This window comes from Theobroma cacao, chromosome 7 (assembly GCF_053813885.1).
Source record: "Theobroma cacao isolate CCN51 chromosome 7, ASM5381388v1, whole genome shotgun sequence".
Lineage (NCBI taxonomy): Eukaryota > Viridiplantae > Streptophyta > Magnoliopsida > Malvales > Malvaceae > Theobroma > Theobroma cacao.
In genome coordinates this window covers 19,441,771-19,467,513 of record NC_142645.1, presented here as the reverse complement: position 1 = coordinate 19,467,513, position 25,743 = coordinate 19,441,771, and the positions used below count along the sequence as shown (strand labels likewise).

Here is a 25,743-nt window from a genome sequence, read left to right as displayed (position 1 = left end):
AGTCCAGAAAGCAATAATTAGGCCGAACAAGGTTTTGCAAAACCAGCTTTTAGCTTGTTCGGTACGTCAAGCTTAGGATCATTGAATTTCAGCAAGCAGATGAAAAACTATATATATATGGTCAAAATATAATTTTAAATCATATTACATATGGTCAAAACTATGGTGGGAGGACATGTTTGTGCCATCTACATAGCCTTGACAATACCCCAGGCAGACTTTAGCTTAAATCTATGTTTGCTCAACTTAGGGACATTTTGGAAAAGAAAAAAAATAACTATCAAATTCACAATGAAAATTTCTAATTTAATTATCTTTTAAAAAAAAAATTCTGCCCTGGATCTCTTGAAGAAGAACAGCTATATGTGAATTGGCTCTTTTTGCTTTTATAGATTTCGGCTGTCAAAATTTGAGCAAATAGCTTTTCGGTTAATCTTACATGGAAACTTCAATTAAAGGAATTGATATCATGTGTGAAAGAATAGAATAATAGTTCTATTGGATTCACACAAAGGAGATTCAAACGATCAAAGGAAAATGGAAATAACTCAGAAAGTCAGAATTGATATAGAGAAAGGTAAAAATTATGTAGGCAAGTATTATATGTATCGACTTCATTCTATATTTTATTATATTTCTGTATATGAACTTTATAGCGTATAGAGATTAATTTTTTTCTCGTAATTACTAATTTTGTTGAAAAAATTTTTCCCAAAATTTATTCTTTGATACTAGGGTTTAAGCTGACATAAAAAGATTTTGACTTAATTACTATATATAAAAAGTTTTAAGTTTTTACTTCTCTGTCAAATATTGAATTTTATTAAGTATCAAAATGAGACAAATTACTACATTCACAAATCTCGTTATGGAATTATATTAAGTTTTAAGTGTTTTTTTCTTTGTCAGATATTGAAATTTATTAAATATTAAAGTGAATTTTATGAAGTTTTGGAAGAGAAAATGACCAAATATTTTCTTAAAAGGACATTTGTATCCTAAAATATTTATGTAGAACTGGGCATAATTTTTTTTAAATGTTGACTAACAGTGTTAATAGTTAAAGGATAAAAAACATTATTTTGAAATAAGAGGGATCAAAACATCCCTTTAAAGTATTTTAAAATAGCTTTTTAAATTTTACCTTAGTTATAGTTAGCACTCAAAGTAATTGATATATAGACATTGAAAGTCAAAATCTAGAAAGAGTTTGATATTAGACAAGCAGTGACGTGTATACGGAGCCGTGCAATAGTACAGACCCTTTTACTAAAGAGGGCAGACGTCGTGAAATAGATATAGAAGATCAATAGAATTTCCAAGTCCAAGGAAGGTAGAAAAATAAAAAATTTAGAGCATGTCATCCTTGATCTTATTAATTTCCTCTGTAGAATTAACTCCCAGAATTAATAAATTAATACCTAGCCCCCCATTTTAGACGATGCACTCACTACATTCACATGTGAAGTGTGTTTACATGCAATGTACAACAAGAAATGCAACTTAAAGTCCCCCGACTCTTTGTTTCGTCTTTTACTGTTGTCTCATCTTTACTTACCAATCCAATACAATAAAAAAAAGACCCACTGAGGAATTTTTTCCTAGTAAACTCCTTTTTGCCCTAAATTGTATTAAAAGAAAGCAAAAATCTAGGAAGGAACGTACAAATTACTTCCTCCGTGTCTTTGACAAGTTGTTGGGATGATTAGAATCTTTGAAACATTCATGGTATAAATATATAGAAGCGAGAGATTCAAGTTCGATATTGTGGAAGAACTCGTTCCGATGCTTTGAGGTGCCTGCTTGCAGAACTTGTAGAGTAGTCTTAAAGATGGTGAGGCAACCAATATCCTGGAGCAGAACATTTCTAAAGAAAGGAACATGGAGCCCTGAAGAGGATCAGAAGCTGATTACTTATATCACGAGATATGGCATTTGGAATTGGAATGAAATGCCCAAATATGCTGGTATGAAAAATCTATAGTTCATCAGGATTTGTAGTTATATATAGTATTTACATGCACTTCTTTTTTATTGCTAGGCTTGTCAAGATCAGGGAAGAGTTGCAGACTTCGTTGGATGAATTACTTGAGGCCTAACATAAAGCGTGGAATCTTCACCAGGGAAGAAGAAGAAGCATTTTTTTCAGATGCTAGGAAATCGGTTAGTAACAACACAACATAAGATTATAGTATGCATTTTTTTTTTCTTTTCTGATTTACTCAAGTTTTAATTATCAGATGGTCGGCAATTGCAGCAATGCTGCCACAAAGGACTGACAATGATATAAAAAACTACTGGAACACTCGCTTGAAGGGAAGAGTGGAGAACAATTTAACATCAGCAACTGCATCACCTACAGGAAATAATTCATGTATGGAAATCGAGCAGGAGAATTCCTTTGATGCTGATTCCTCATTCCTCAATACTTTGTTGGAGTTGGACTCAGCAATTCCTACGTTGGAGGACTTCCCAGAGCCAGCCACTTATGAATTTTATCCATCAGAGAACACATGCACCGTAGAGGACAATTTTGTTTCATCTCAAGAGTCTTGGGAAATACAGAGTTTACTGGAGCAGCCACTGACGGTTGAAGCATTTGACTCCGAGGATTGTCAAGCTATGCCACCAAATTCTCAGCCGTGGCTCCATGAACCCATATATTTGTATGAATCCTACTCTAATCCTGTGGATGATTTCTGGGTCAATCCATTTATTTAGTGCATAAAGAGTGAGCTGATCGTCCTCTCCCCCATTTCCTTCTTCTCTTAAAAAAAAAGTTTGGGGGATTTTTAGCTGTATCAGTTAGAGAGTTTGGATGTCAATAAGAGTTAGATATTGGATGCTTAAGGTGATATTAAACCTATTTGTACATACTAATTGTGCTGGTGTGTGCAATTAGTAATCATAGAGGCCGCCATGGTATTTTAATTAGTAGAACTAGAAACCAAAAACACATATATGTATCTGTCATATCTTGGTGTGATCTCTATGTGTTTACAAGTAGCAAGTCTTGTACGTTAAATTTACCCAATCTAATACTCTTAAGGCAAACATATTGATGCAGCCGCACCATACTGGTTGCATTCTAGCATTATAAGGGTTATTGCTACCTGCACTATCCTCGAGCTTGTTTCGATTGATGGTGTCTTATAACCATGAGATGCTTAAAGAATTCTCGAAAGAGATGACCAAAACATTCATTGATTCTTTTAATTAATCAGTTTAACAATGATTAATTATCTCATGTTATTTGTTTGGCTATGTGTGGCCAAACAAAATGGAAACTGGAGAAACGGGCATCGGTTTTTGAATCAGAAAATTGAATATTACAACAAATTAAGCTGTTCACCAAATGGATTGGAAATGCAGAAGGCAAGAGCTGGAATATAGGATTGCTTTGCAGAAGGAAGAAAAACACCAATTTCTGCACAGAGTAAATTGAAAAGCCCATCTCTTCAGCGAAAGGTTCTTATTCAAATATCTTGTCCCCATCTTATTAACTCATGGAGCCATGTATTTCAATACTAGTAGGCGTATTCAATGACTAGGCGGCCCGCCCAAGCTTCAGGTCAATCTCACTAATGGGATTTGAACATTATTTTAATGTTCAATTACAAGGTTGAACCTATTAAGAGGGCAGGTTTACAGGTATGATTACATGTTTTACAAGATTGGTTTTAGATTGAAATTAGGATAGGTCACAAAGATCACAATATGAGATTTCAACTTTGGCTTTTCATGAATTTTGTTCTATTTCAACATTTATCTTTTTTTTTTTGGTTTAAAGGTCATGTTATAATTAAGATAAATTAACAAAAAAATGTATAACTAAGTATGTTTAGCCATTAGTAATTCGTAGATTGCTTATATTCTTTATTTGTTTAATTAGAAGAAAATAAAAACAGTAAATTTATATCAAAATAACACGTGATAACGAAATTTTCATAACATGGCTTCATTAAATTGATACAGCGTCTCTAAGAGGATCTTTCAAAAACATTATACCGACAAGATATTCACGAAAAAATCTACCAAACAATTGGTTTTGTGATACATATAAATAACAATGACTAGTCATTCCTTCCTCGAGAGATCTTTAATATTCAAAGTTAAATCAAAATTAACATTGGTCCCATCTGTTTTCATTTGAATCACCTGTGCAACATTTTTATTGTTCATAGTTAAGATCACCTTGCAATATCCCTCATCTTAAAAAGTGAGTAAAATTGGACTGAACGAATGACTTAACCGAATCGAATGCATTTTGAATAAAACTATTCGTCCAATGGATCCATTGGGTGTATTGGTCAAAAAAATTTGGTTCAACTAGCTTATTTAGTTAGTTCCCGATTTTAAATTTTTTGAACCAAGCTGACTAGAAGACCAAACTAATATTATATATAAATATATATAATATTATATATATTATTTTTATATTTATGTAACATATATATTTTCATTACTAATTTTCATTTCATATTTTAAAATTATGGATGAAATTTATTAGATTGAATATTGTAATTTGCAAAAAAAGATAAAGTTTAAGTCTTTTTGATCCAAATCGAACCGATCTAACAAATTCGATATTTAATCAGTTCGATCCTCTTTTATGTTTGTTCAATTTTAATCGATTTTTTAAAAATATTTGATTCATTTAATTTTTAAATATGACTGGTCGAGTCATCCAATTACACAACCTTACCTCATCATATGTCAGCGACAAACCCCAATAACCATTCCACAATTTTGTTCGATACGTAGAACAGATTTAATTAAGTTTTACCAAGAAATACATTTCCAATTAACATTTATTTGATTTAATCATTCCATTTATCTAATTCATATTCAATTGAAATTATTTTAGTTTAATAATGATAATTCTATTAAAATGGTAGATTGCATGTCATTTTAACAAGTATGATTCATCAAAATTCCTTGGACGTCGATTTTCCTATTGACCTATCGGATCAAAACAGTTTCTCACCGCGTCCACTGCGTCGATGGTTCAGAAGCAAAACCGGCTTGGGTGATTGTCACGAGTGACCAGTAAAGCGGTCCGACCGTCGAGCCGATGTTGCCATAGTTATGAAAAAGTTGAAGGAAGACAGCTGCCATCTAAAATGAGACTTGCTAAGGTGTGGTAAAGTGTATACTAAAGTGGTGTATATGTTTTGATTCTTTTAATTTTAAAACGATCAATCAAACCGGTTGGACCAATATTTTAACCTCTACGGATTTGATCAACTGCACGATTCTAAAAGCATTGGTATGCTTCAGACATAGCTTTATTAGCCTCTTAAGGTTTCTTTTCGACATGCTTGTACAGGTTTCTTGTAACCTTGCTGTCGTCAAATGCAACTTTAACTTTTTAATATGGTTGCAATACAGGTTGAGAGGTGAAAGGGACCTTCCTCGATTTAGATAGGGATAGGAGTAGTTCAGAGTAGCAATAGATTTTTAGATTTCGACAAAAGATGGCTCCCCAAGAAAGAATGAAATGGTGGTGGGTTTGGTCTGATTCAACATTTTGGAGAACTCCATGTGACAAGGAGGCTAAATTCAATGGAATTTGAAAAGGGATTAATGGATTTAATCAACTAGTTTAATGTCATTAGGAAAGAGATTGGAAGATGATTGAGAGAGCGTGACCCATGACAAGTGACATTTTATATAGAATCCGGACAATGGAAAACAAGTAGACATCAACTTGGAATGTCGTGGGGAGTCAAAATCCTTGTTCTCATCCTCATAATTACATTGCCAATAGTTTTTGTTACTGTAAAACATAGCCTCCCACGCTTGCTTCACCTCAAATTTGTATCTGTTCCATCTTTCCCTTCCATATCTGCTTTAGGAATTGCCTCAGGATGAAGTTTGGCAAGGAATTTGCCTCTCAAATGGTGCCTGAATGGCAGGCAGCTTACATGAATTACAATTCTTTGAAGATCCTGTTGAAGCAAATCCAGCATTTGAGGCAAAAGAACAAGCAACCAGATACCCCGGCTCGTCTTCAGCGAGACTTAAAGCTTTATAGAACCTTTAGTGGTTTAATGCAGAGACAAAACCAACGTGCGAACTCCTTGAATGATCAAGACATTGAAAACGAAGCCATTCTTGTGAATCATGTGAAAGGAAATGGATCTGCAAAGTATGAGACAGCCTTTCTGATGACTGCAGAGGAAGGTGGGGAATGCGAGCAGCTGTTCTTTAGAAGGCTTGATAATGAGTTGAATAAAGTTGACAAGTTTTTCAAGTCTAAAGTGAAAGAAGTGGTTGAAGAAGCTCAAACATTGAGCAAGCAAATGGATGCTTTCATTGCTTTCCAAATAAAAGTTCTGAAAGTACCACCGAGATTTGATCATGTTCATCCACCTTCAACAGAGACAGGATCAAGCCCTAGTAAGCAGTTGAAAGAGGCACTTTGGATAATGCTTCAGATTGTTCATAATTCATTTGGAGATCTATAAGAAAGACCTGAAATCCTTGGTTCTTTTGTTTCGGATAATTGAAAGAAATCTTTACCCTACGTGCAGGAATGGTTGCTATGAATGAATATAAAGGCAAACCGCAATCGGATGACTCAATTGAAGATAATGACAAGCATACCAATTATATCAGCCAAGACATTCAAGAAGAAAATCCCAAGAATCTTACCAGTATTAGATCTGCTTCAATGAACATACTGAACCATGTGAAGTTGAATGAAGCTATTCAGACTCATTTTTCAAGTAGTAAACAGACACAGCTAAACTTCAGTAAGGAAAACCTGAAGAAAATTGAAAAGCAACTGAAGCAGGCGTTTATTGAATTTTATCAGAAACTTACGCTTCTCAAGAACTACAGGTAACCGAGGCCACTAAGCCCATAGATTTGGTTGCTTTTATATCTTTTATCTTTAAATCATAGAATTTAATCTTTTTTTTTTTTTTTTGCCTTTGAGAACAGGTTCATGAATATATTATCATTCTCTAAAATCATGAAGAAATATGATAAGGTATTAAGATATAATTTTATCATGTACTTCTTTTTATAAACCTTTATAGTTGGCAATCAGCTATGGGTCTGTTGCCTGTTGGTCTGTATGCTCAAACTTTTTCTGCTGTTGTCACAGATCACTTCAAGAAGGGCATCAAGAAATTATATGAGAATAGTGGATAATTCCTATCTTGGCAGCTTTGATGAAGTAAGTGCCTCATTGATAATGTGCAGGAGTGGCAACCTCATATTCAAAGTTCATTACTGCTAATATAATGTTGTAAACTTCCTATTAGTAAATACATTTGTTTCTAGACAGAAATTTCTCTTTAAATAGTTGTGGTAACTTTTTTTGAGTCCCTGATCTCTTTTCTAAACTTCTCTACCAATTTGGAATTGAAGGTAACCAAGCTAATGGAGAGGGTTGAAGCTACATTCATCAAACATTTTTCGAATTCAAACCACAGCAAAGGAATGAACAAGCTAAGACCAAAACCGAAGAAAGAAAGGCATATAATATCGTTTTGTACTGGTAAGATGCTCAGTTCAGTATGAAATAAGGTCTTCCAAGTAGAGAATGCTTCAAGGGTGTTTCCTAAATTTGACTCGAGTTTAAATGCATTGATTGAAAATTTCCAGGTCTCTTTGTTGGCTGCACAGCAGCTCTGATACTAGCTCTTATATTGATCATACATGCACGCAATCTCCTCGATAAGGGAGGAAAGGCTCAGTACATGGAAACCATGTTTCCGCTTTATAGGTAATTGCTATGCCATCAACTTACCCCAAACCAGAAAATTTTTAATTACATTACTAAATCTGTTATACAATGCATATGCACTCGGGCTGAGTACCTAAGGATTTAGGGTTTCTAGTTAAATAATAGCCTCATTATGATCAGTGCACAAGATTCTTTGCTTTTGATGTATAGCCTTATGCCTTTTTACTGAATCCATAATCCTTGTGAGGACTTTCAGTTTTAGAACTCTGTTCTTCCAATGATATTGGACTCCTATGTGCTTGACAAAGGATACTTCAACTATCCTGCAGCTTGTTCGCATTTATTGTTCTACATATGCTTATGTATGGAGCCAACGTCTACTTTTGGAGGCGCTATAGAATCAACTACACCTTCATATTTGGCTTCAAGCAAGGGACCGAGCTGGGTTACCGAGAAGTTCTGCTCTTGAGTTTTGGTTTTGCAGCGCTAGCACTGGCCAGTGTGATCTCAAATCTTGACATGGAGATGGACCCTAAAACAGGAGATTACAAAGCACTCACAGAACTAATTCCCCTAATCTTGGTCACGGTAAGATTACTGAACAAAATTGTTGTACATTCCTTGACCCATCCACTTTCCTTTTAACCATCTTGAACTCCAATATATTTCCTTTCGTCTGTGCAGCTTGTAATTGTTATATTAATCTGCCCATTCAACATCCTATATCGCTCAAGTCGCTTATTTTTCCTCACAAGTCTGTTTCACTGTATTTGTGCTCCTCTCTTCAAGGTAAAGCATCAAAGGAAACATCATTGAAGCTAAAATGGATGACTCGTAATTAAGAACTCAACAAAGATTTTTATTTTTCTTTCCATCTCTCGTTGTTGCAGGTCAAATTCCAGGACTTCTTCTTGGCAGATCAGTTAACTAGCCAGGTATAAGAATGGCATGCTCTATGCATGAATCTTTTGTATTTACTGCTTTCCTTCTTTAGATGGAAAAAGGGACATCAAAGGTTTAATTCTTGTTTTTAGGTGCAAGCCATAAGAAGCCTGCAATTCTACATTTGCTATTATGGTTGGGGAGACTATAAAATTAGACAGAACACCTGCAAAATGAGCATTGTTTTCAACACTTTCTACTTCGTAGTTGCAGTAGTTCCATACTTGTCCCGTTTACTTCAGGTATTCCACTTTCATCTCTGACTCAAATCACTTAAAGCAACTGTTAATTGCGAAATAAGGGTTACGGGACAAATGTTAAGCATCTTATCAGCCTCGGAGAATTCAAGCTTATGTTCCTTTTGCCCTCTCAGTGTCTCAGACGCCTACATGAAGAAAAAGATCCAATGCAAGGATACAATGGATTGAAGTACCTTTTAACAATTGTTGCTGTTTGCACGAGGACTGCTTATGGCCTGGATAAGGGAATCGGCTGGAAAATGCTAGCATGGATTTGTTCGGCAATGGCAGCTATCTATGGTTACTATTGGGACCTTGTTGTCGACTGGGGACTTCTGCAACGCCACTCTAGAAACCGGTGGTTGAGAGATAAACTGCTTATACCTTACAAAGGTGTATATTTAGGGGCAATGGTGAGAAGAGAAATAGATGTTAATTCCTTACATCGGAGCTTGGAAGCAACATATTTCTAACCAAGCTGGAAAATGCAGGTCTTGAATTTCATGCTGAGATTTGCCTGGTTGCAAACTGTGCTGAATTTTAAGGTGTCTTTGCACAGAAAAACTTTAATTGCTATTGTTGCCAGTCTAGAGATCATTCGTCGTGGCATCTGGAATTTCTTCAGGTAATCAGGCGTCTGTTTGTTCAACTAGAAATACAAAAGTTTCTATATGTGTAAAGTCTTGAAACTTTTCTGATTTCCATTTCCATTGAATACGACCAGGTTGGAGAATGAACATCTGAACAATGTTGGCAAGTTCCGCGCTTTTAAGTCAGTACCATTACCTTTCTACTATGATGAGGATGAAGAACGGGATGATTAGGCTGCTCCCAACGTTAGAAACATTGGAGAGAGAGATCCTTTTATTATGGTTTAGCTGTCGGTTTCCATAAACGGAGAGAGATAGCAAAGGGGAAAAAGAAACAGCCAAAACAAACTTCTTTCACTGGCAAGTAACAAGTTTTTATATCTTTAACTCTTAAGTTAAATTCTTAGTACGTGTAGATTTAATCCAACATTATGTTGGATTTTATCCGGTTAAATATGGTTAATGATAAGCTCATTTGATTTGTTCATTTGTTATTTTTGTAAAATGTAATATATTTATAGATGTATATGAGAGTATTATTGAAATGTGATCGTAATTTCATGACATAACACCTAAAAAGGCTTCACGAATAGCAAGAATTTCTACAAAATTTGAGTCACCCAATCTAAATGGATTTTGAGAATTTTGCTGGAACTTCACCATTATCATTTCTAAGAATTCTGCCTATACCAGCCTCCCCCCAGTTGCCTTTGGAGGCACCATCAATGTTGAATTTAACCACACCCTTCAGAGGACTTTTCCATACAATTTTTGATCTACTCTTAGTTACTTTCAAAGAAGATATAGGACAATTGGGATGTCTATAAATATCAAGAATTGAACTATGAAGCTAGCCACCTAGAATTTGCCCTAACTGCAACTCGAATTTTGATATTGTCCCAAACGTTGTTGGAGTCCGAAACTTTACGTTGGAAAACAACCTCATTTCTTTCAAGCAAAATCGACCAGTAGATAGCAAAAATAGTAAGCCTCCAAATATTGTTGCCACCATTAGTCAAATAGTAATGAGTTTAAACCTTGAGATTGATTAGCTTGACGTAAAGACTACTTTTTTGCATGGTGAATTGCATGAGGAGGTCTATATGAAATAGCCAAAAGGTTTTGAAATGAAAGAGAAAGAGCATTTGGGGTGCAAGTTAAAATACCAATACAATGAACACAACGAAGCAAAATGCATTCAAATACTTTGACTTGTTGATTTCATGCAAACATTAGTAACTTAACACTTCTCCTTAATGTTTGCATCCTGGGCATTCAGCTCACTTATGAGATATTCAATTCTCGGCTTTGGCAATATCTTGGTCATTATATTTAGCTAATTGCTAATCTGAAGTGCAGTGTTGAACTGATACTTCACCATTCTTTTTTGCATCTCTAAAAGCATGATACTTAACATGTATATGTTTTGTTTTACCGTGGAAAACTAGATTCTTGGTCAATGCAATGGTTGACTTGTTGTCCACCACAAAAACAGTGGGCTTGCTTTGAATAAGATATAGATTAGGAAGGATTTTTCTTAGCCATATGGCTTGATTGGAAGCTTCAACTGCTAAAATGTATTTTGCTTTAGTATTGAATTGAGCAATAACAGATTGCTTGTGAGAGTTCTAAGAGAAAACTCCATTTCCAAGTGAGGAAACAAACCTGGATGTGCTTTTAGAGTCATCAACAATGCCTGCCCAATCACTATTAAAATATCGAATGAGATTCATATCTAATTTGCCAATGAAATGTATTGCAAGGCTTTGAGTACTCTTCAAGTATTTAAGGATATGTTAACACCAGCAAAATGAAGATTGGAAGGCTCTTACATAAATCTCAACATCAGACTAACAAAAAACATAACATCTAGTTGAGAAGCGCAGATATAAAGTAAGTACCCAATCATGCTTGTGTAAATTGAAGGGTCTCTAAGCTTACTTCCTTTGCTATTGGAGTATTTTTCATTGACAGGGAGAAGAGTCAATGAAGGTTTGCATTGATCCATGTGAAATCTCCTTAGAACTTCAACTATACCGCTTTTTTCTGCGAGTTTAATTTCATCATAAGATTGATTAATCTCAAGCCCCTAAAAATAACTCATAAGTCCAAGGTTTGTCATGTCAAACTCAGATTGCAATTTCATTTCAAAATTCTATACCAATGCACCATTTCCACTTGTTATCAGCAAGTCATCCATATAAAGGGATACAATCAAATGTGAGTGATCTTTGAAGCTAAAAGTATTCAAGGTAGCTTCATTATAGCTCTTGGCAAAGTTTTGATTGATTAAATACTCATCAATTCCACTATACCATGCTTGAGGAGCCTACTTTAATCATACAATGCCTTGTGTAGCTTGTCGACTTAATTCTGACCAGGCAATAACTCAAAACTATTAGGCTGCTTAACATATATCTCTTCATCTAAGACCTTATTTAAGAAGGATTATTTAATATCCAAGTGATAAACTGTCCAACCAAATGATGTAGACAAGGCAAGCAACAATTGAACTATGTCAAAATGAGCAACAAGGGCATATGTCTCTACATAATCTATGCCTGGTAATTGACTAAAACCTTTAGCGACCAGACGTGCTTTGTGCTGGTTGACATTGCCATCAGGTTTAAGCTTCATTTTGAATACCCATTTGACTCTAATCACATGATGATTGCAAGATCTATCTACCAAACTCCATGTCTTGTTCTTGTTTATCATTGCCAATTCTGCTCGCATTGCTTCATACCACTCAGGGAATTGAGAAGCTTCAGTAAAGTCACAAGGTTCATTAATGGCAATAAGACTTCTATGGTAAACATCATAGATAGATCATGTGCCTTTCACAGGCTCATTATCAATGTTATTAGCAACATCTACATCATCAGTGTTTAACTCATATGTTGGCAAATTAACATCTGGAATAATGGGGGCTAAGGCATTTTTTGTGACAATACATTGCATATTCCAATTCCAACTAGAATTTTCATCAAAGATAACATGTCTACTGACAATAATTTTATCAATTACAGAAAAGTAAATGCGATAAGCCTTAGACTGATTACTATACCTAATAAAAATACCTCTGATAGCTTTCTCTTGGAGCTTATCACGTTGAGCTTTAGGCACGTGTAAGTAACATAGGTAATCAAATATTTTGAGATGATCCACATTTGGCCTATTACTATGCCAAGCTTCAAAGGGTGTTTTGTTCATCAAAGCACGAGTGGGAAGTAGATTAAGCAAATACACAGTTGTGTTTGCAATTTCTACCTAGAATTTCTTGGCAAAATTGTCTCGAATAGTGAACACTTGGGCATCTCAATTGTAGTCCTTATTAGTGCAATTAGCTCAATATGAGTAATTCCAAGAAGGGGGAGGGTGAATTGGAATCTTTTGAAAATTCTAGCTATTTTTAGAAAAATTAAAGTTTTTCTTGAATGAAAAGCCATAATTTAACTTGATCAAGATAATGAGAAATTTTAATCAAATTTAGAAGAAATTAAAAAATAAAGACAACACAAAAATTTTATAGAGGTTCGGCCTCCTTGCCTACATCTTATCCCTTAGCTTCACTGAGGAATTTTAGAATCCACTATAAAAATAGAATTCAGTACAATGTATTTTATGTAGCAAGCATAACCTTAACAATAGTTTTTTCAAGGATAAGACTATAACCCCTTTACTTTTTACTTGAGTTAAGGTACAACCACACAAACTACCTTTTAATGGTTAAGGTATAACCTTCAAGTGTTTACAATAAATGAAGAGAAATAAGCTAATATGCCTCTTAAAGCCTGAAATAGCAAATGAGTACAAATGTTTAGTAATAGAAGAGATGACGAATTTAAGCACAATAAACGATACAATTTGAAGAATTGTACAAATGTGAGAAATGAAAATGCTAATAAATGTTAAGAGCAGAAATCTTCTCTTTTTGCCTATGTTTTTGAGTCTTTTAACCTTCATAAATGTGGTGGGAGCTTGTATTTATAGTTACTAAAGCTTCAGAGGTGGTTGGAGGTGCATTAAATGTGGAAATAATAGTTTTGCACTTTGTTCCAAACTCCAACGGTCACCATCTATCAATAAATTTCTTGATCTATCGATAGATTCCCTTGAAAAATTTCAAAATCTCGCCAATCTAAGTATCTATCAATAGATGCAAGTTACCCTTGAAAGTGCTCTTTGTTGGGATGAGCCTTGCAACCAATTGGGATTGGTTGAGGCTTGAATCCAATCATGCAACAGTATCATTCATGTTGAATGATTAGAGGTTTTCCTTCATCAATAAGAAATTAATTATAATGAGTTACAAGTCTAATTGAATGAAGTCCATGAGATTAATATGCCTTGCAAGGAAATTGTAATAGGTTTCAGTTATGAGATTCCTATGCATCATAGCATAATCTCAAAATGTTCTTGGTTGTCAAGCCCAGCTCCATAATATACTTTCCATGTCATTCATGTTCTTGATAGCATGTCTGCATACTTGGATGCCTTGAAAAATCGTTAAAAGTTGATATTGTACTTAGTGGTACAATTAAGTCGATTAAAGCCTCGAACTAGTCCAAATAGAGATTTTGGGATGTATTTGAGAGTTATTGAACCTTAGAATGTCTTAAAATGGTGATTTGGAGTTCGAGGATTAATTTGAAATTCAATCGGGAATTTTCATAACGTAGGGGCAAAATGGTCATTTTTCCACCCAAGGGAAAAAGTTGGAATGTTGGACGAGATTTTTGACCAAGTTTGACTAGTTGGAACATAATTTGAATTTGAGGAGTGAAAAATTTCAATTTCGAGCATAAGGGCAAAACGGTCATTTCACGTGTCCACGAGAATGTAATTGGAATTTTTAAAATTTTACACCACCATGACACTTGTCAAGCCCATGAATTTCACCTATTATCATTTTATACTTTGGATAATTATGGGATTATATGTGGTGGAAAGGTAAAGCCTTATTAGTTAAGTTTTAAATGTGAACCAATTATATGTTGCCATGTGTCAAGTTTTTATTATTTTATAATTTCCTTTATAAACTCAACATAAACTCTCGCATTCACTCTCTCATTGCCGTTCAAGCCAAAGAACAAAGGGGGAAAGAATAGAAAAACCCTAATGAGGAAAAATTCAAGAGAAATTCATTGGATTTTCGTAAAATGAAGCGATCGGATGTAAGATTTCGCGATTTAACTTAAGATCTACCTTACCCATGCTTTCTTTTTCATTTTCTATGGTTGAAACTCAAGTTTTCATGATGGAAGCATGCTGGCCGAATCAAGGGGGGAAGGTTTTGATGATGGTTTTTGGTAGATTTCAGGCTATCTAGGTGTTTTTAGTGTTTTGTGATATTCGGTATAAAAAACAAGCAAAAAAATAACATGTTCTTCATCAAACCCTAATTGGCCGAATTCTATAAGGAATATTTTGAAGATGAATTTTGTCATATTTTATGTTATCTAGCTCGTATTTGTTGATTCGTGATGTCGGATATCGAAAACGGTTATCGAAAAGTATAGTTCCTTTAGTAAACGACTTGAACGATAATGAGAAAATTATAGTAAATGGACTTAGAATTGATTTTTAATGAGGTATACGGACTTATTGGAGTACCGAAAGTGCAGTGAATCTATTTGGAGTTGAATTGGATGTTTTAGCTAATTAAACAATGTATAGTGCAAGTTAGGTCGAATACCATTTCAGTCCAACAACAATTGAACCTACGTAGAACACCATCTTTAAGTGATTATTCGAACACTTCTCATTCAATTTCATTCATTCATAAAGAGTCTGAAATAGTTTTATAACAATTTGGCACAAATGTATTGAATTACTTGTTATGTATTAGGTATAGGTGGTGAGCCCTTTGGTAAGGGTAAGGATATCGTACCTGAGGACCAGGAGTAGGAGTACTCCCGTTATAGTGAGTAAATAGACAATCATCTTAACTATCTAAAGTAGTTTATACTCGTTTTAATGATTTTAAAGAATAATAAATTTAAATTGTAAACTATTATGTTTTATAACTGAAGTGTTGGTTAAATGAAATGAGATTCATAATTTGGTTTGAAATTGAATCCTGGTTTTGGAAATTGAGTAAGTGGAGACTATATACTTGTGTTATATATATGTTTTGACATATAGTTTGAATTGATGGCTTATGACAATGTGATGGAATGAATGGCTGGATTTGTGTTTGTGTGGAATATATGAATTGTTTTGTTTTACCTTGACAAGCTGGGGAATATCATATTAGCCATGTCATGCTGCTGAAGTTTTTATTGATTTGGAGGGGTAACTGATTAGCTTACTGCAGTGGTCGGGTTTCCGTGAACCAGCCTATTAGAGGGGCATGGTAAACTCCGTTATATTTTACCTTAGTATGAGAGGTGCGGAGGGTATCTCCTAAGGTAGTTTAAAGTTTACTTCATGCCGAACCACCACGTGACGGTGAAACTCAGCCAACGCCAAGGAATGACTACGTTTTTAAACGTAAAAACATGTTTTATGTGTATATGTTAATTTAACAGCTTTGGCGGACTCGGTTGGATGCCCGGCGTAAGGTGTCACCGAGTACGAGTTTTGGTATGAGCCAAGTTTTAAGAGAGTCATAAGCCTTACTGATTATTTTTGATGAAATGTAATTGTTTTATATGGTTGAAATGAGTTTTAATGTTATGAATCATATTATGAAGAGATGTTTTAATTGTCTCCATTTACTCGACTTTAGATATTATAGATAAACTTTGCTTACTCACTAGGTTTATAAAAACTCACCTCCTTCTTTTCACCCATTTCAGGTTTAGAGTAGTCTGTAGACAGTCGATTTTGTCGAGGGTTTGCTTTTGGATTTGCACCCTTAGAAATCGTAGGTCTACAATCCTGTTTATTTTTGTCATTTTGGGGCTCACATGTCATTGTAAAACATTTTTGTATACCCTGGCGCTGTGTGCTATTATGTATATGAATTTATTTTGTTATTACGCTATAATAATTGTTTACATAGAATTTTATAAATATTGTTTTATATGAAAATGGAATATTTTATCCAATATTTTTATTTTGTTCTATTAGATAAAAATTCACTTTAAATGGATGATTTAGATACCTAAATTTATTTTTAGATATGAAATCTATATTTTTCATTTATATATTATATTTTTAGCAAGTTTCAAAATTTTTAGGTAAAAATGACCAAAATACCCCTGTGCGGTAGAAATTACTTTTTGATTGTTTTTGATTTGAAAATAGTCTATATTCTTTTAAAACATGATATTTAGTAACTGTTGCGCACGGGGGAGGCGAAAAACTGATGCTAGAGCCTTGCGAGGTTTCGATTGACATTCCGAGTAAGGTATGTCTATTGGGACATCGCGACGGTTGTCATGGGCTCGAAGAGAGTACTGGGTCCTGACACTAGTCAATGTATCATTGAGACTAGATATCAATGATGCTTAGAGACTGGTATATTTTATGTTCTTGACTTTGAAAGTTTGCAATTGATCTCATAAATTGAAGTACAGAGATACTTGGAATTAGAATATAGGTGCTTGCTTAAGAAAGCAAGTTCACTGAACATGACCCGCCATGAGAAGTGCATTTAGTAATACACTCTAGTGTCTATGCAACACTTCTCATGTGTCAGTGGTGTAAATACTCCCTAGACTTGGGACACCAGGTTGTCTTATGTGTGGAGTGCTATGCTTTGATTTCATCCCTACGGGTGCCTAATCAAGGATGCCAAAACAGGATGCTTTTGGGTATATTATGAAGCATGTGAAGGCAAATGAGTGGTTAAGATAGGAATCATCACCTCAAGTGTTTTAGAGGACATATCATATTAGTTCTTGGCTAACATTAGCTTATTGAAGTCTTTGGCCAAGGCGACATGGAGATTATGAAAAAGATTTCATAACTCTCTATAAAGCTAATGCTATAATTGCATGAACAACTATAGAGGTCAATAAGAGTAGACACTGTACCAAGCTCTTATCATCTTTGGGATATATGATAAGGGAATGAATTACACTGATAGACTGTACACTGAAAGGTTGTCAAAGAACCCTTTGACTCTTCCAACAATTGGATGGCCATGATGCATTGTTGGATGCCAATCTTGGTCTATGGAATTGATTATAAATTAATTGATTGAAATTTATATTAATCAATTAAGTCATTAATCAATTCCATTGCCAACATGTTAGGAACCTAATGGGTCACACACAATGATTGCATTTGAATTAAATTGGGAGAGTGACGATTTAAGTTAGACTTAAATCACATGCTAGGTAATTAACTTTTAAAAACTTAATTAAAAGAGTTTAATTAAGTTTTTGGCATAATTATAAATAAATTTAATTATAAGGCCTTGATTGCAAAAATATTAAGGAAATTAATTTTGATTTTAATTCCCTAGGACTTAATTAAAAGAGTTTAATTAAGTAATGGGCCTAATATTATAATATATTATAATATTGAGGGCTTAATTGCAAAATTGAAGTTATTTTAACCTGACTAAATAAGTCACCTTTTAACTATTTTCCATATGAGAGTTTTTCACAATTGAAAAAAAGTAGTTTTTGTCAGAAAAAAAAACTTTTTCTTTCATTGCGACCACTCCTTTTGTGTGAAAGAGAAAATTGCTTATGAAGCAATTTTCAAGAGAGCTTCATCTAAGATTGTGAAAGAGAAGAAAAAGACAAGTGTTGTCTTCTTTGCTAGCACAAAGTATAGTTAAAAACTTTCTCCTTTGTTGAAGGTTCAAGTGCAATCATGTGTACTACCATTGAAGGCCAAACACTTGATTGGCTAGGGTTTTTACTCCTTGTGGTGTTCGTGGGATTACTTCGAAAAGTGCCATTGTGATTACGAAATTACTTGGCAAGGTAAATTTCTAAACAATAATTTATTTTGTGATTTTGTGTTAAATATCACCAAGGTGATCCATGGGTGGAGGCATGTTTTTGTTGTTTAGTTATAAAGTTTTAATTTTCTTTTTGCTGCGTATTTTGAGCATGCCATCCATAGCCAAACCCATCACTCTTAAGTGGCCATCTTTTGATAGATGCGTGACATCTATCGATAGATGCAAGTTAGGGTTTCTTTGAATTGTTCTTGGGTGACTATCTATCGATAGATGTTCATTGTCTTTGAGGTCTAGATGCTAGAATAACCAATTATCGATAGATCTTCTTAATCTATCGATAGATGAGCCTATGTATCAATAGAAAAAGAACATGAATCGATAGGTTGAAGGTAGTTTTTTAATTTGAAAAGCCTTCTTTCATGTTTTCAATTTAAAGTACTTAGCTCTTTCATTAAAACTTTTTCAAGGATTGTATAGACTCGTTTGAACATCTAAAAAACAATTTTGATCACTTGTTTTTTTTTATTTTTTTTGTTTTGATAAATTGATCAAATTGATCAATTTTGATCACTTGTTTGTCAAATCAAAACTTAGAATCAAATGAAGTGTTAAATTTAACAATCTTGCCCTTTTTGATGTGATATAATAATTGAGCAAAGTTTGTTTTTGTTTCTTTAAAAAACTCCCCTTGATTTGATGTGTTAAGTTTTGGAAAATTTCTCCCCCTCAAAACCTTGCATTTAAAAACTTATTTTTGTGAAAAACAAATACAAATTTTTACTCATTCTCCCTTTTTTTGTCATATCAAATTTTAAGCTTTGTGACCTTCAATTCCACTGAAGCAAAACCATAATTTGGATAGTAGACCAATAGTAATGAGAGAAATTGAAAAGTAGTAAAGCATTAACCATGTAAATATATCCAAAGTAACATTCATGTGAACATCCACCATCTAAATTGTGAGACCTTGACCCTTATAGACTCGTAGATAGAAGTACATGCGATATCCCTAATTAGGGGTAATTTCATCATTTCCTCAGTGAGCCCATAAAAGTAAGATTTTAAACAATATTATTCCCTAAGTAGGCCTAAGGCATAAATGAATGATGAAAATATGGATAAAATGACAAGGAAACAAAAATTTTGATGATTTTCACGGTAGGGGCAAAATGGTCATTTTTCACCTCGGGTTAGAATTTTTAAGTTTTCATGAACCCGAGCATTTCTAGACCATTATGGACCTTGTCTCAGTATCAAAAGAGTACACAGATTGCATAAAAGATTAGAGGAGAATAAGCTAATTTGTTGAGAGGCATTTTGGTAATTTAAGTGGAGTGGATAAGCTTGGGCTATAAATATCTCTTTCTTCCAGCAGCTGCTACATTCTCCAGCAGCTTTTCTTCTTCTTCTTCTTCTCTTTCACATTGCTTCCCAACCTCCATGAAAGCTTGATAAGAAAGCTCCGTAACCTTCCTCAAATAGCTCTAAATTTCATGCTTTTAGTGCACCCTTTCCATAAACCCTTGTGCTCTTCCATTCTCTCACTTTAAAACCCTTGAAAAATCTTGTTTCCATACTCTCTCTCACTAGTTAGGTGTTTTAGAGAGAGAAAGAGGAAGCTTTACAATAGTTTGGAGAATTGTTGGAAAGAATTTCAAAGTTTTAAAGCTATTAAGGTGAGTAGTAAATTTGAGTTAAAATTTTAGTGTTTAGAATGATTAGAGATTTGATTTGTGAATATTTTGTAGTTGAGATTGTTAATTCACTTTGGAATGATAGGATAGTGAAAATGGATAGCCATTTAATGGCCATTTGAAGTAAGCTAAGAGAAAGCTTTTGGACTCTATAAGTATGTGAATTAACATAATTGTGATATTAATGTGATGATAGGTTCCAACGAAGCCACGTCGTCCCAATTGGACCATTAGGGAAGTTAGAGTCGGTTAAAGGCTCGATAAATACCGGTGAGTGCACTTGCATTTCAAACTTGTTTTGGGGAATGTGAATGATTTTATCCAACTTGTCTTTGAAAATGTACCTTGTGAACAAGCCTTTAGTGAAGTGATTTTTATATTGTGAAAATGTGCTATACAATGGGTTATGTGTTATCACAATATGATAATATGCATGATATGCATTGGGTGCTTCTTTGTATGTTGATGCGGACCCGGTTATGTGTGAGTAGGAGTGCACATAAGCCGTTGCTAACCAGACTATGTGCGAGTGGGAGTGCGCATAAGCCGTTGCATATGAGATGACAATGATGGGAGGGTGTACATGATGATTGATATATATATATATATATATATATACAAATATGGTATATGGTTGTAAATGCAAAAATGTGAGCATTTGATTTGTTGAAATTTTGGAGTTTGTATGTGTTACATGTTGCTTGTGTTATTTTAGCAAGATGGCTTTGTTTTAAGGGAAAAGGAAACTTTTTTCTTGATGTTTTGATTCTCGCTGTAGCGAGAAACTCTAGGGTTTGGAAGGGTGGTGCTGGTTGGGAATCTCGCTGTAGCAAGAAACTTTCTGTTTTGAAACCCAAAATTTGAAAACTTTCTGTTTGAAACCCAAAATTTCAAAACTTCCTGTTTTTCTCCTTATTTGGTTCGATTGCTACCTTATTTTCCATTTCTTTGGTACCATAGTTGAGCATGGACTTCCAACATTACGGAATAAATGAATTAAGTTTAAAATGAGGAGGTTTGGTGAGAAACCCTCGGCTAGATGATAATTTAAGTCAAGTGTCACTGTAGCAAAAATTCATTTTCGCTGCAGTGAGGACCCGTCATTTATTTGACTTGATTCGCATGAATGCTATTAAAGTTTTCACTCTCCAAATCCTTTGTTGAGCATGGACTCTTTTCAATAAGTGATTTTTCTCATGTGGGGTTTACATGAGCGGTTTAATAAGAACTCAAACAAATTGCATTCTTTTGAAAAATGGATGCATTATGATTTCGTTAAACATTCCTTATGGTATGCTTGTTCCCTTCTTGTTCACCCATTAGGTTTATACTCACCGTTTTCAACTTCATGTTTTCATATCAAGAGGCAGCCTATAACTAGGATGAGGTGTCCTTGTAGACTTGTATCCATCTTTTGGTAGGTGTCTCGACATTCAGTAGCTGTACATTCGTCCGAGTCTCTTCGCTGGAAGTCGAGTATTCTTTTGTTGTGTATAGACAATGTATATACACTTGTTTGGTATGCCAGTATGAGGTAGCAATGTTTAATATTATTTTGATTCTAAGTTATGAAATGTGACTTAGCAGTTTATGATGGAATGATGAACACGTCAGATTAATAGGCTTGCTTGGGCTTAGTGGACTACGTCCTTTGAGCCCATGCGCTGGTCATGGCCCAGAATTTGGGTCGTGACATAAATATAATCGAAATACCAAAAACAATAAGCATGTAGCCAAATATACATATGAAAAAAACATATTACTACATTCAAAATTACATGATGCATGAAGATGAGATGCACATGTAGCCATCCAATCGAAGAGCCCAAAGTTAAGTAGAAGCAATGTCTCCTATGAGAACTCACGATGGTGGTGCAAATTGAGAAAGGAACTCATCCTATAAGTTATGATGGCACTGCAAGATCTCATGATTTTGTGCCTTCAAGACATCTATACGAGGGGTCATCCTAGAGTCCATTATTTCCATATAGGAGAAAAGTCTAGTGAAGGCTTGTTCAATATCGAATGTGGTGGACATAGGTGCACTAGGTTGGGCACTAAACATACCACTATGATATGCACTCGGCTCACCCTCATTCCCCTCATTACCCTAGTCATCAAAGATCAAAACATCGATTGACCCCTTCTTCCCCCAAAAATTAATTTTGAACTCAAAACTCAACTTTTTAATGGTATGCTCATCAATAGGATTGAATAAGGTAGGGTTTTTAGGTGGATCATAACAGGTGTCAACATTAAAGTAGTTGATCATTTCATTGATCAACATGCCATAAAGGAGGTTTTCAATGCCCTTATGGATGGTGCAAAGCATGTCATCCATGATAAATTTGGCGAGGTCAATACGATGGTTGTATTTGATGTGAAAGATGAACTAAAGGTCCTATTGGGTAAAAGTGGAGTAATTTGAGCTATGAGGGCGGATGGTATGGGTAATGATGAAGTGCAAGACTCAATCAAAGAAGCACAACCTCATACAACTAGAATCGCTTTTTTCATTTGGTAGAGGATAATTAAACGCAGAACAGAGGTTACCATCATCAAAGACATAGCAAAAATCATCTTATCGAATATGAACTTGGAAGGCTCAATCTATGAGGGCACGAGTGACAAGGATACATTTTTGCATGACATGAGTGACAAACTTATCGTCATGGTTCACTAGTTCACCAAATTTTGAGTAAGAGAATTTTTGTGTGGCATTGATGTAAAAGACTTTAACTAAATTCTCATAGATATTCCTATTCAATTTAAGGTAATGTGTCCGTCCTAAATATTCAAAATTTGCAAGGTATGGGAAATCAATAGACCCTAAGTAATCAAAATCAATGATACGCTTGTTAGAATACGCCCTACAGCTAATTGAGATTGGTCAAGGCTTAGTTCCAATCATGCAATGATATCATTCACATTGAATGATTAGAGGTTTTCATTCATCAATAAGACATCAATTTTAAAGGTTATAAGTTTGTTGGATGAAGTCCATGAGATTAATATACCTTGCAAGGGAATTGTAATGGGTTACAATTATGAGATCCTTATGTATCCAAGCATAATCTCTAAATGTTCTTAGTCGATATATCATTGAGATTGGACATCAATGATGCTTAAGACTAGTGCATTCTATGTTCCTTATTTGGGATGTAAGGAACATATCTCATAGGTTGAAATATAGAGATACTTAGAACTAGAATGCAAGTGCTTGTTCCATGAACAAGTACACTAAACATGACCCGACATGGCAAATGCATTTAGTGTCTCACTTTAGTGTCTATGCAAATATTTCTCATGTGTCAATCGTGTAAATACTCTTTAGACTTAAGAAACCAAATTCTCTTATATGAGGAGTGTTGTATATTTTATCATATCCTTATAAGTCCTACTAAGGATGCCAAAATAGGATATGGTTGGTTGTAGCATAAATCATATGAAGGCAAATGAGTGGTTAAGAAAAGAATCATCACCCTAAGTGATTTAGGGGACATATCCTAACAGTTCTTTGTTGATATTAGCTTGTTGAAGTCTTTGGCCAAAGCAACTAAGAAATTATGAAAAAAAGTTTCATAAGTCTTTATAAAGCTAATTATCTGACATCAAGAATGAATATGGAGATCAATAAGAGTAGACGCTGCACCATGCTCTTATCATTTCTGAGATATATTGTGAAATCCTACCTTGAGTAAGAGGATAAGTTAGGAAATCCTTAGGTGAGCATATAGATTACATATTTTGACTATGAAAATTAGTTTTACCCTTCAAAAGAATTCATTGACACTTTTGGTTGTCTGTCACTTTTGAAGTAGAAAATTTTCTAAGTCTGGAATAGGTCAAAATATGTGATTTTTATAAAACAGTCTTTTGAAAATAAACAATGGCATTAATGATTCCCTTGATTTTTAGATGACCAAAAATGATTTTTCCATAATTTTTGGTGTACATTTGCTATGGTAAATGGGAGCTGTAATTTTAATTTTAGTCAATCTTTTTTCAATATTGTTCTTAAAACTAAAATTTAGATTTTGATCATTTTTTATTTTGATTTTTTTGATATTTTTAGAGAATCTAAGTGGGGGGTTATTTGCTTATTTACATTAAATATCTTAAGTAAATGTGGAGTAAAAAGTAAAAAAGACATTTACTTAAATAGCATTTAATGTAAATAAGCTAGGCAGGTTTTATAGACAATCTGTCTTAGAAATTGCATTCTATCTCAAATGTATCAATACATGCTCATGATGCATTGATACATTTAGCCCAGAAAGGGTTTCTAATGAATATGTATCGATACATGTTCATAATGTATTGATACATTTATTCCAAAACCAAATGCATCAATACATGGGCCAATGTATCTATACATTTCGTCAATTTTATAAAAAAAAGGATAAAAACATATTTTCACATCCTAGCTTATAAATATACCACATTTTCTAAGGGTTGGCAACCCTCAGCTGCATTTTGAAGGCAAAATCTTAACTCTTAAGCTTTTCCAACCCACTTTTCTTAAAATCACCATTTTTGAAATATTTGAGCTTGGTTTTGGGTTTTAGATGAAAAATGAGACTTTTCCCACCCTTGAATCTTTAAACCTTGGATTTTTATTATGCAAATATGGTTTATTGTTCTAGAATTATTGATGTATGTGAACTAGAGGATTTGAGGGGATTTTCTCACTTGCTATATCTCACTTAAGGTAAGAATAATGATTTTATGATTTTGTACAAATGGGTATTTTGATGAGTAGTAGATTTAGTCTAGAAAATTAGTTTAGGTGAGCCCAAATAGTTCAAAGTAGCATAGAATGATTATTATGCATTTCCTAGACTAAGTATTAAAGGAATATATTTGTTTGGGTATTTAAGATATGTTGAAACTTCATAAATTTTGTCGGGGTAGACTTTTGCGTACTTGGTAGAAATCAACTTTTGAGGTGAATAGGTACACCACTTTCAAAACTATTTAAGTATGTAAAGTAAAGTATGATTGCATGATTTAATGGATTTGTTTTGAGTATTGTTGTCATAAATATTTGACTAAGGAAAAATATGTTTGTGGATGAGAAAACATTTTGAAATGGTTTTTAAAACTATTATGTATAATTATATATTCTACTATGTAGTAGTTTTCAACAAAGGGAGACAAGCCCTTTCGATGTTTTGAACAATTCCCTCGATTACTCCAACCTTTGGGTTAGTTTGGGTATGAGATATTAGTTGAGATAATGATTGTTGTTGATTGAATTGTTCTTACATATAAGTATTGTGAATGTGGATTAAGAAGGTCTCCACATTCCCATGATGGGTGTTGTGATGTGGATTGAGAAAATCTCCACATTCCCATAATTTTATTGTTAAGTGGATTGAGTATGTCTCCACTTCCCATGATTTATGGTAGAGTGGGTTGAGTAGGTGATAAGACTATTATATAGAGTAATTTTGACATATTTTAGGGACTTAAGTAGCTAGATCTTTGAGATTTTAAGTTTGAATTTTAGTATTTTGGGTATTTTTCTAGTTTAAGTTTAATTACATGTTGAGTAGTTAATTTAATTTATTTTAGTTAATTTTATGTTATTTTATTTTAAATTACTTTAAGAGTAGTTATTGCTGCTTTCTTTTATTTTTTTTGTAGGAAATTTGATGAAAAAAGCTCATTTGATGAAAATCCCTGCAAGTATGGTGATTGCTTCATT

The 25,743-nt window shown here is 34.0% G+C and overlaps 1 protein-coding gene and 1 pseudogene across 2 annotated transcripts; both read left to right on the top strand.

The window, feature by feature from the left end:
- Positions 1–1,806: 1,806 nt before the first annotated feature.
- LOC18594780 (myb-related protein 330-like) lies at positions 1,807–2,805 on the top strand (annotated as a pseudogene). Its single transcript, XR_016027533.1, has 3 exons — positions 1,807–1,967; positions 2,042–2,163; positions 2,241–2,805. The product of XR_016027533.1 is annotated as a myb-related protein 330-like (transcript).
- A 3,065-nt stretch (positions 2,806–5,870) lies between these two features.
- LOC18594779 (phosphate transporter PHO1 homolog 3-like) lies at positions 5,871–9,917 on the top strand. Its single transcript, XM_018124604.2, has 13 exons — positions 5,871–6,402; positions 6,516–6,846; positions 6,949–6,997; positions 7,115–7,186; positions 7,381–7,510; positions 7,618–7,738; positions 8,029–8,287; positions 8,384–8,488; positions 8,590–8,634; positions 8,734–8,883; positions 9,015–9,293; positions 9,372–9,505; positions 9,605–9,917. The coding sequence occupies exons 1-13, from the start codon at positions 5,871–5,873 to the stop codon at positions 9,702–9,704; spliced, it is 2,307 nt and encodes a 768-aa protein (XP_017980093.2). The 3' UTR covers positions 9,705–9,917.
- Positions 9,918–25,743: the final 15,826 nt, after the last annotated feature.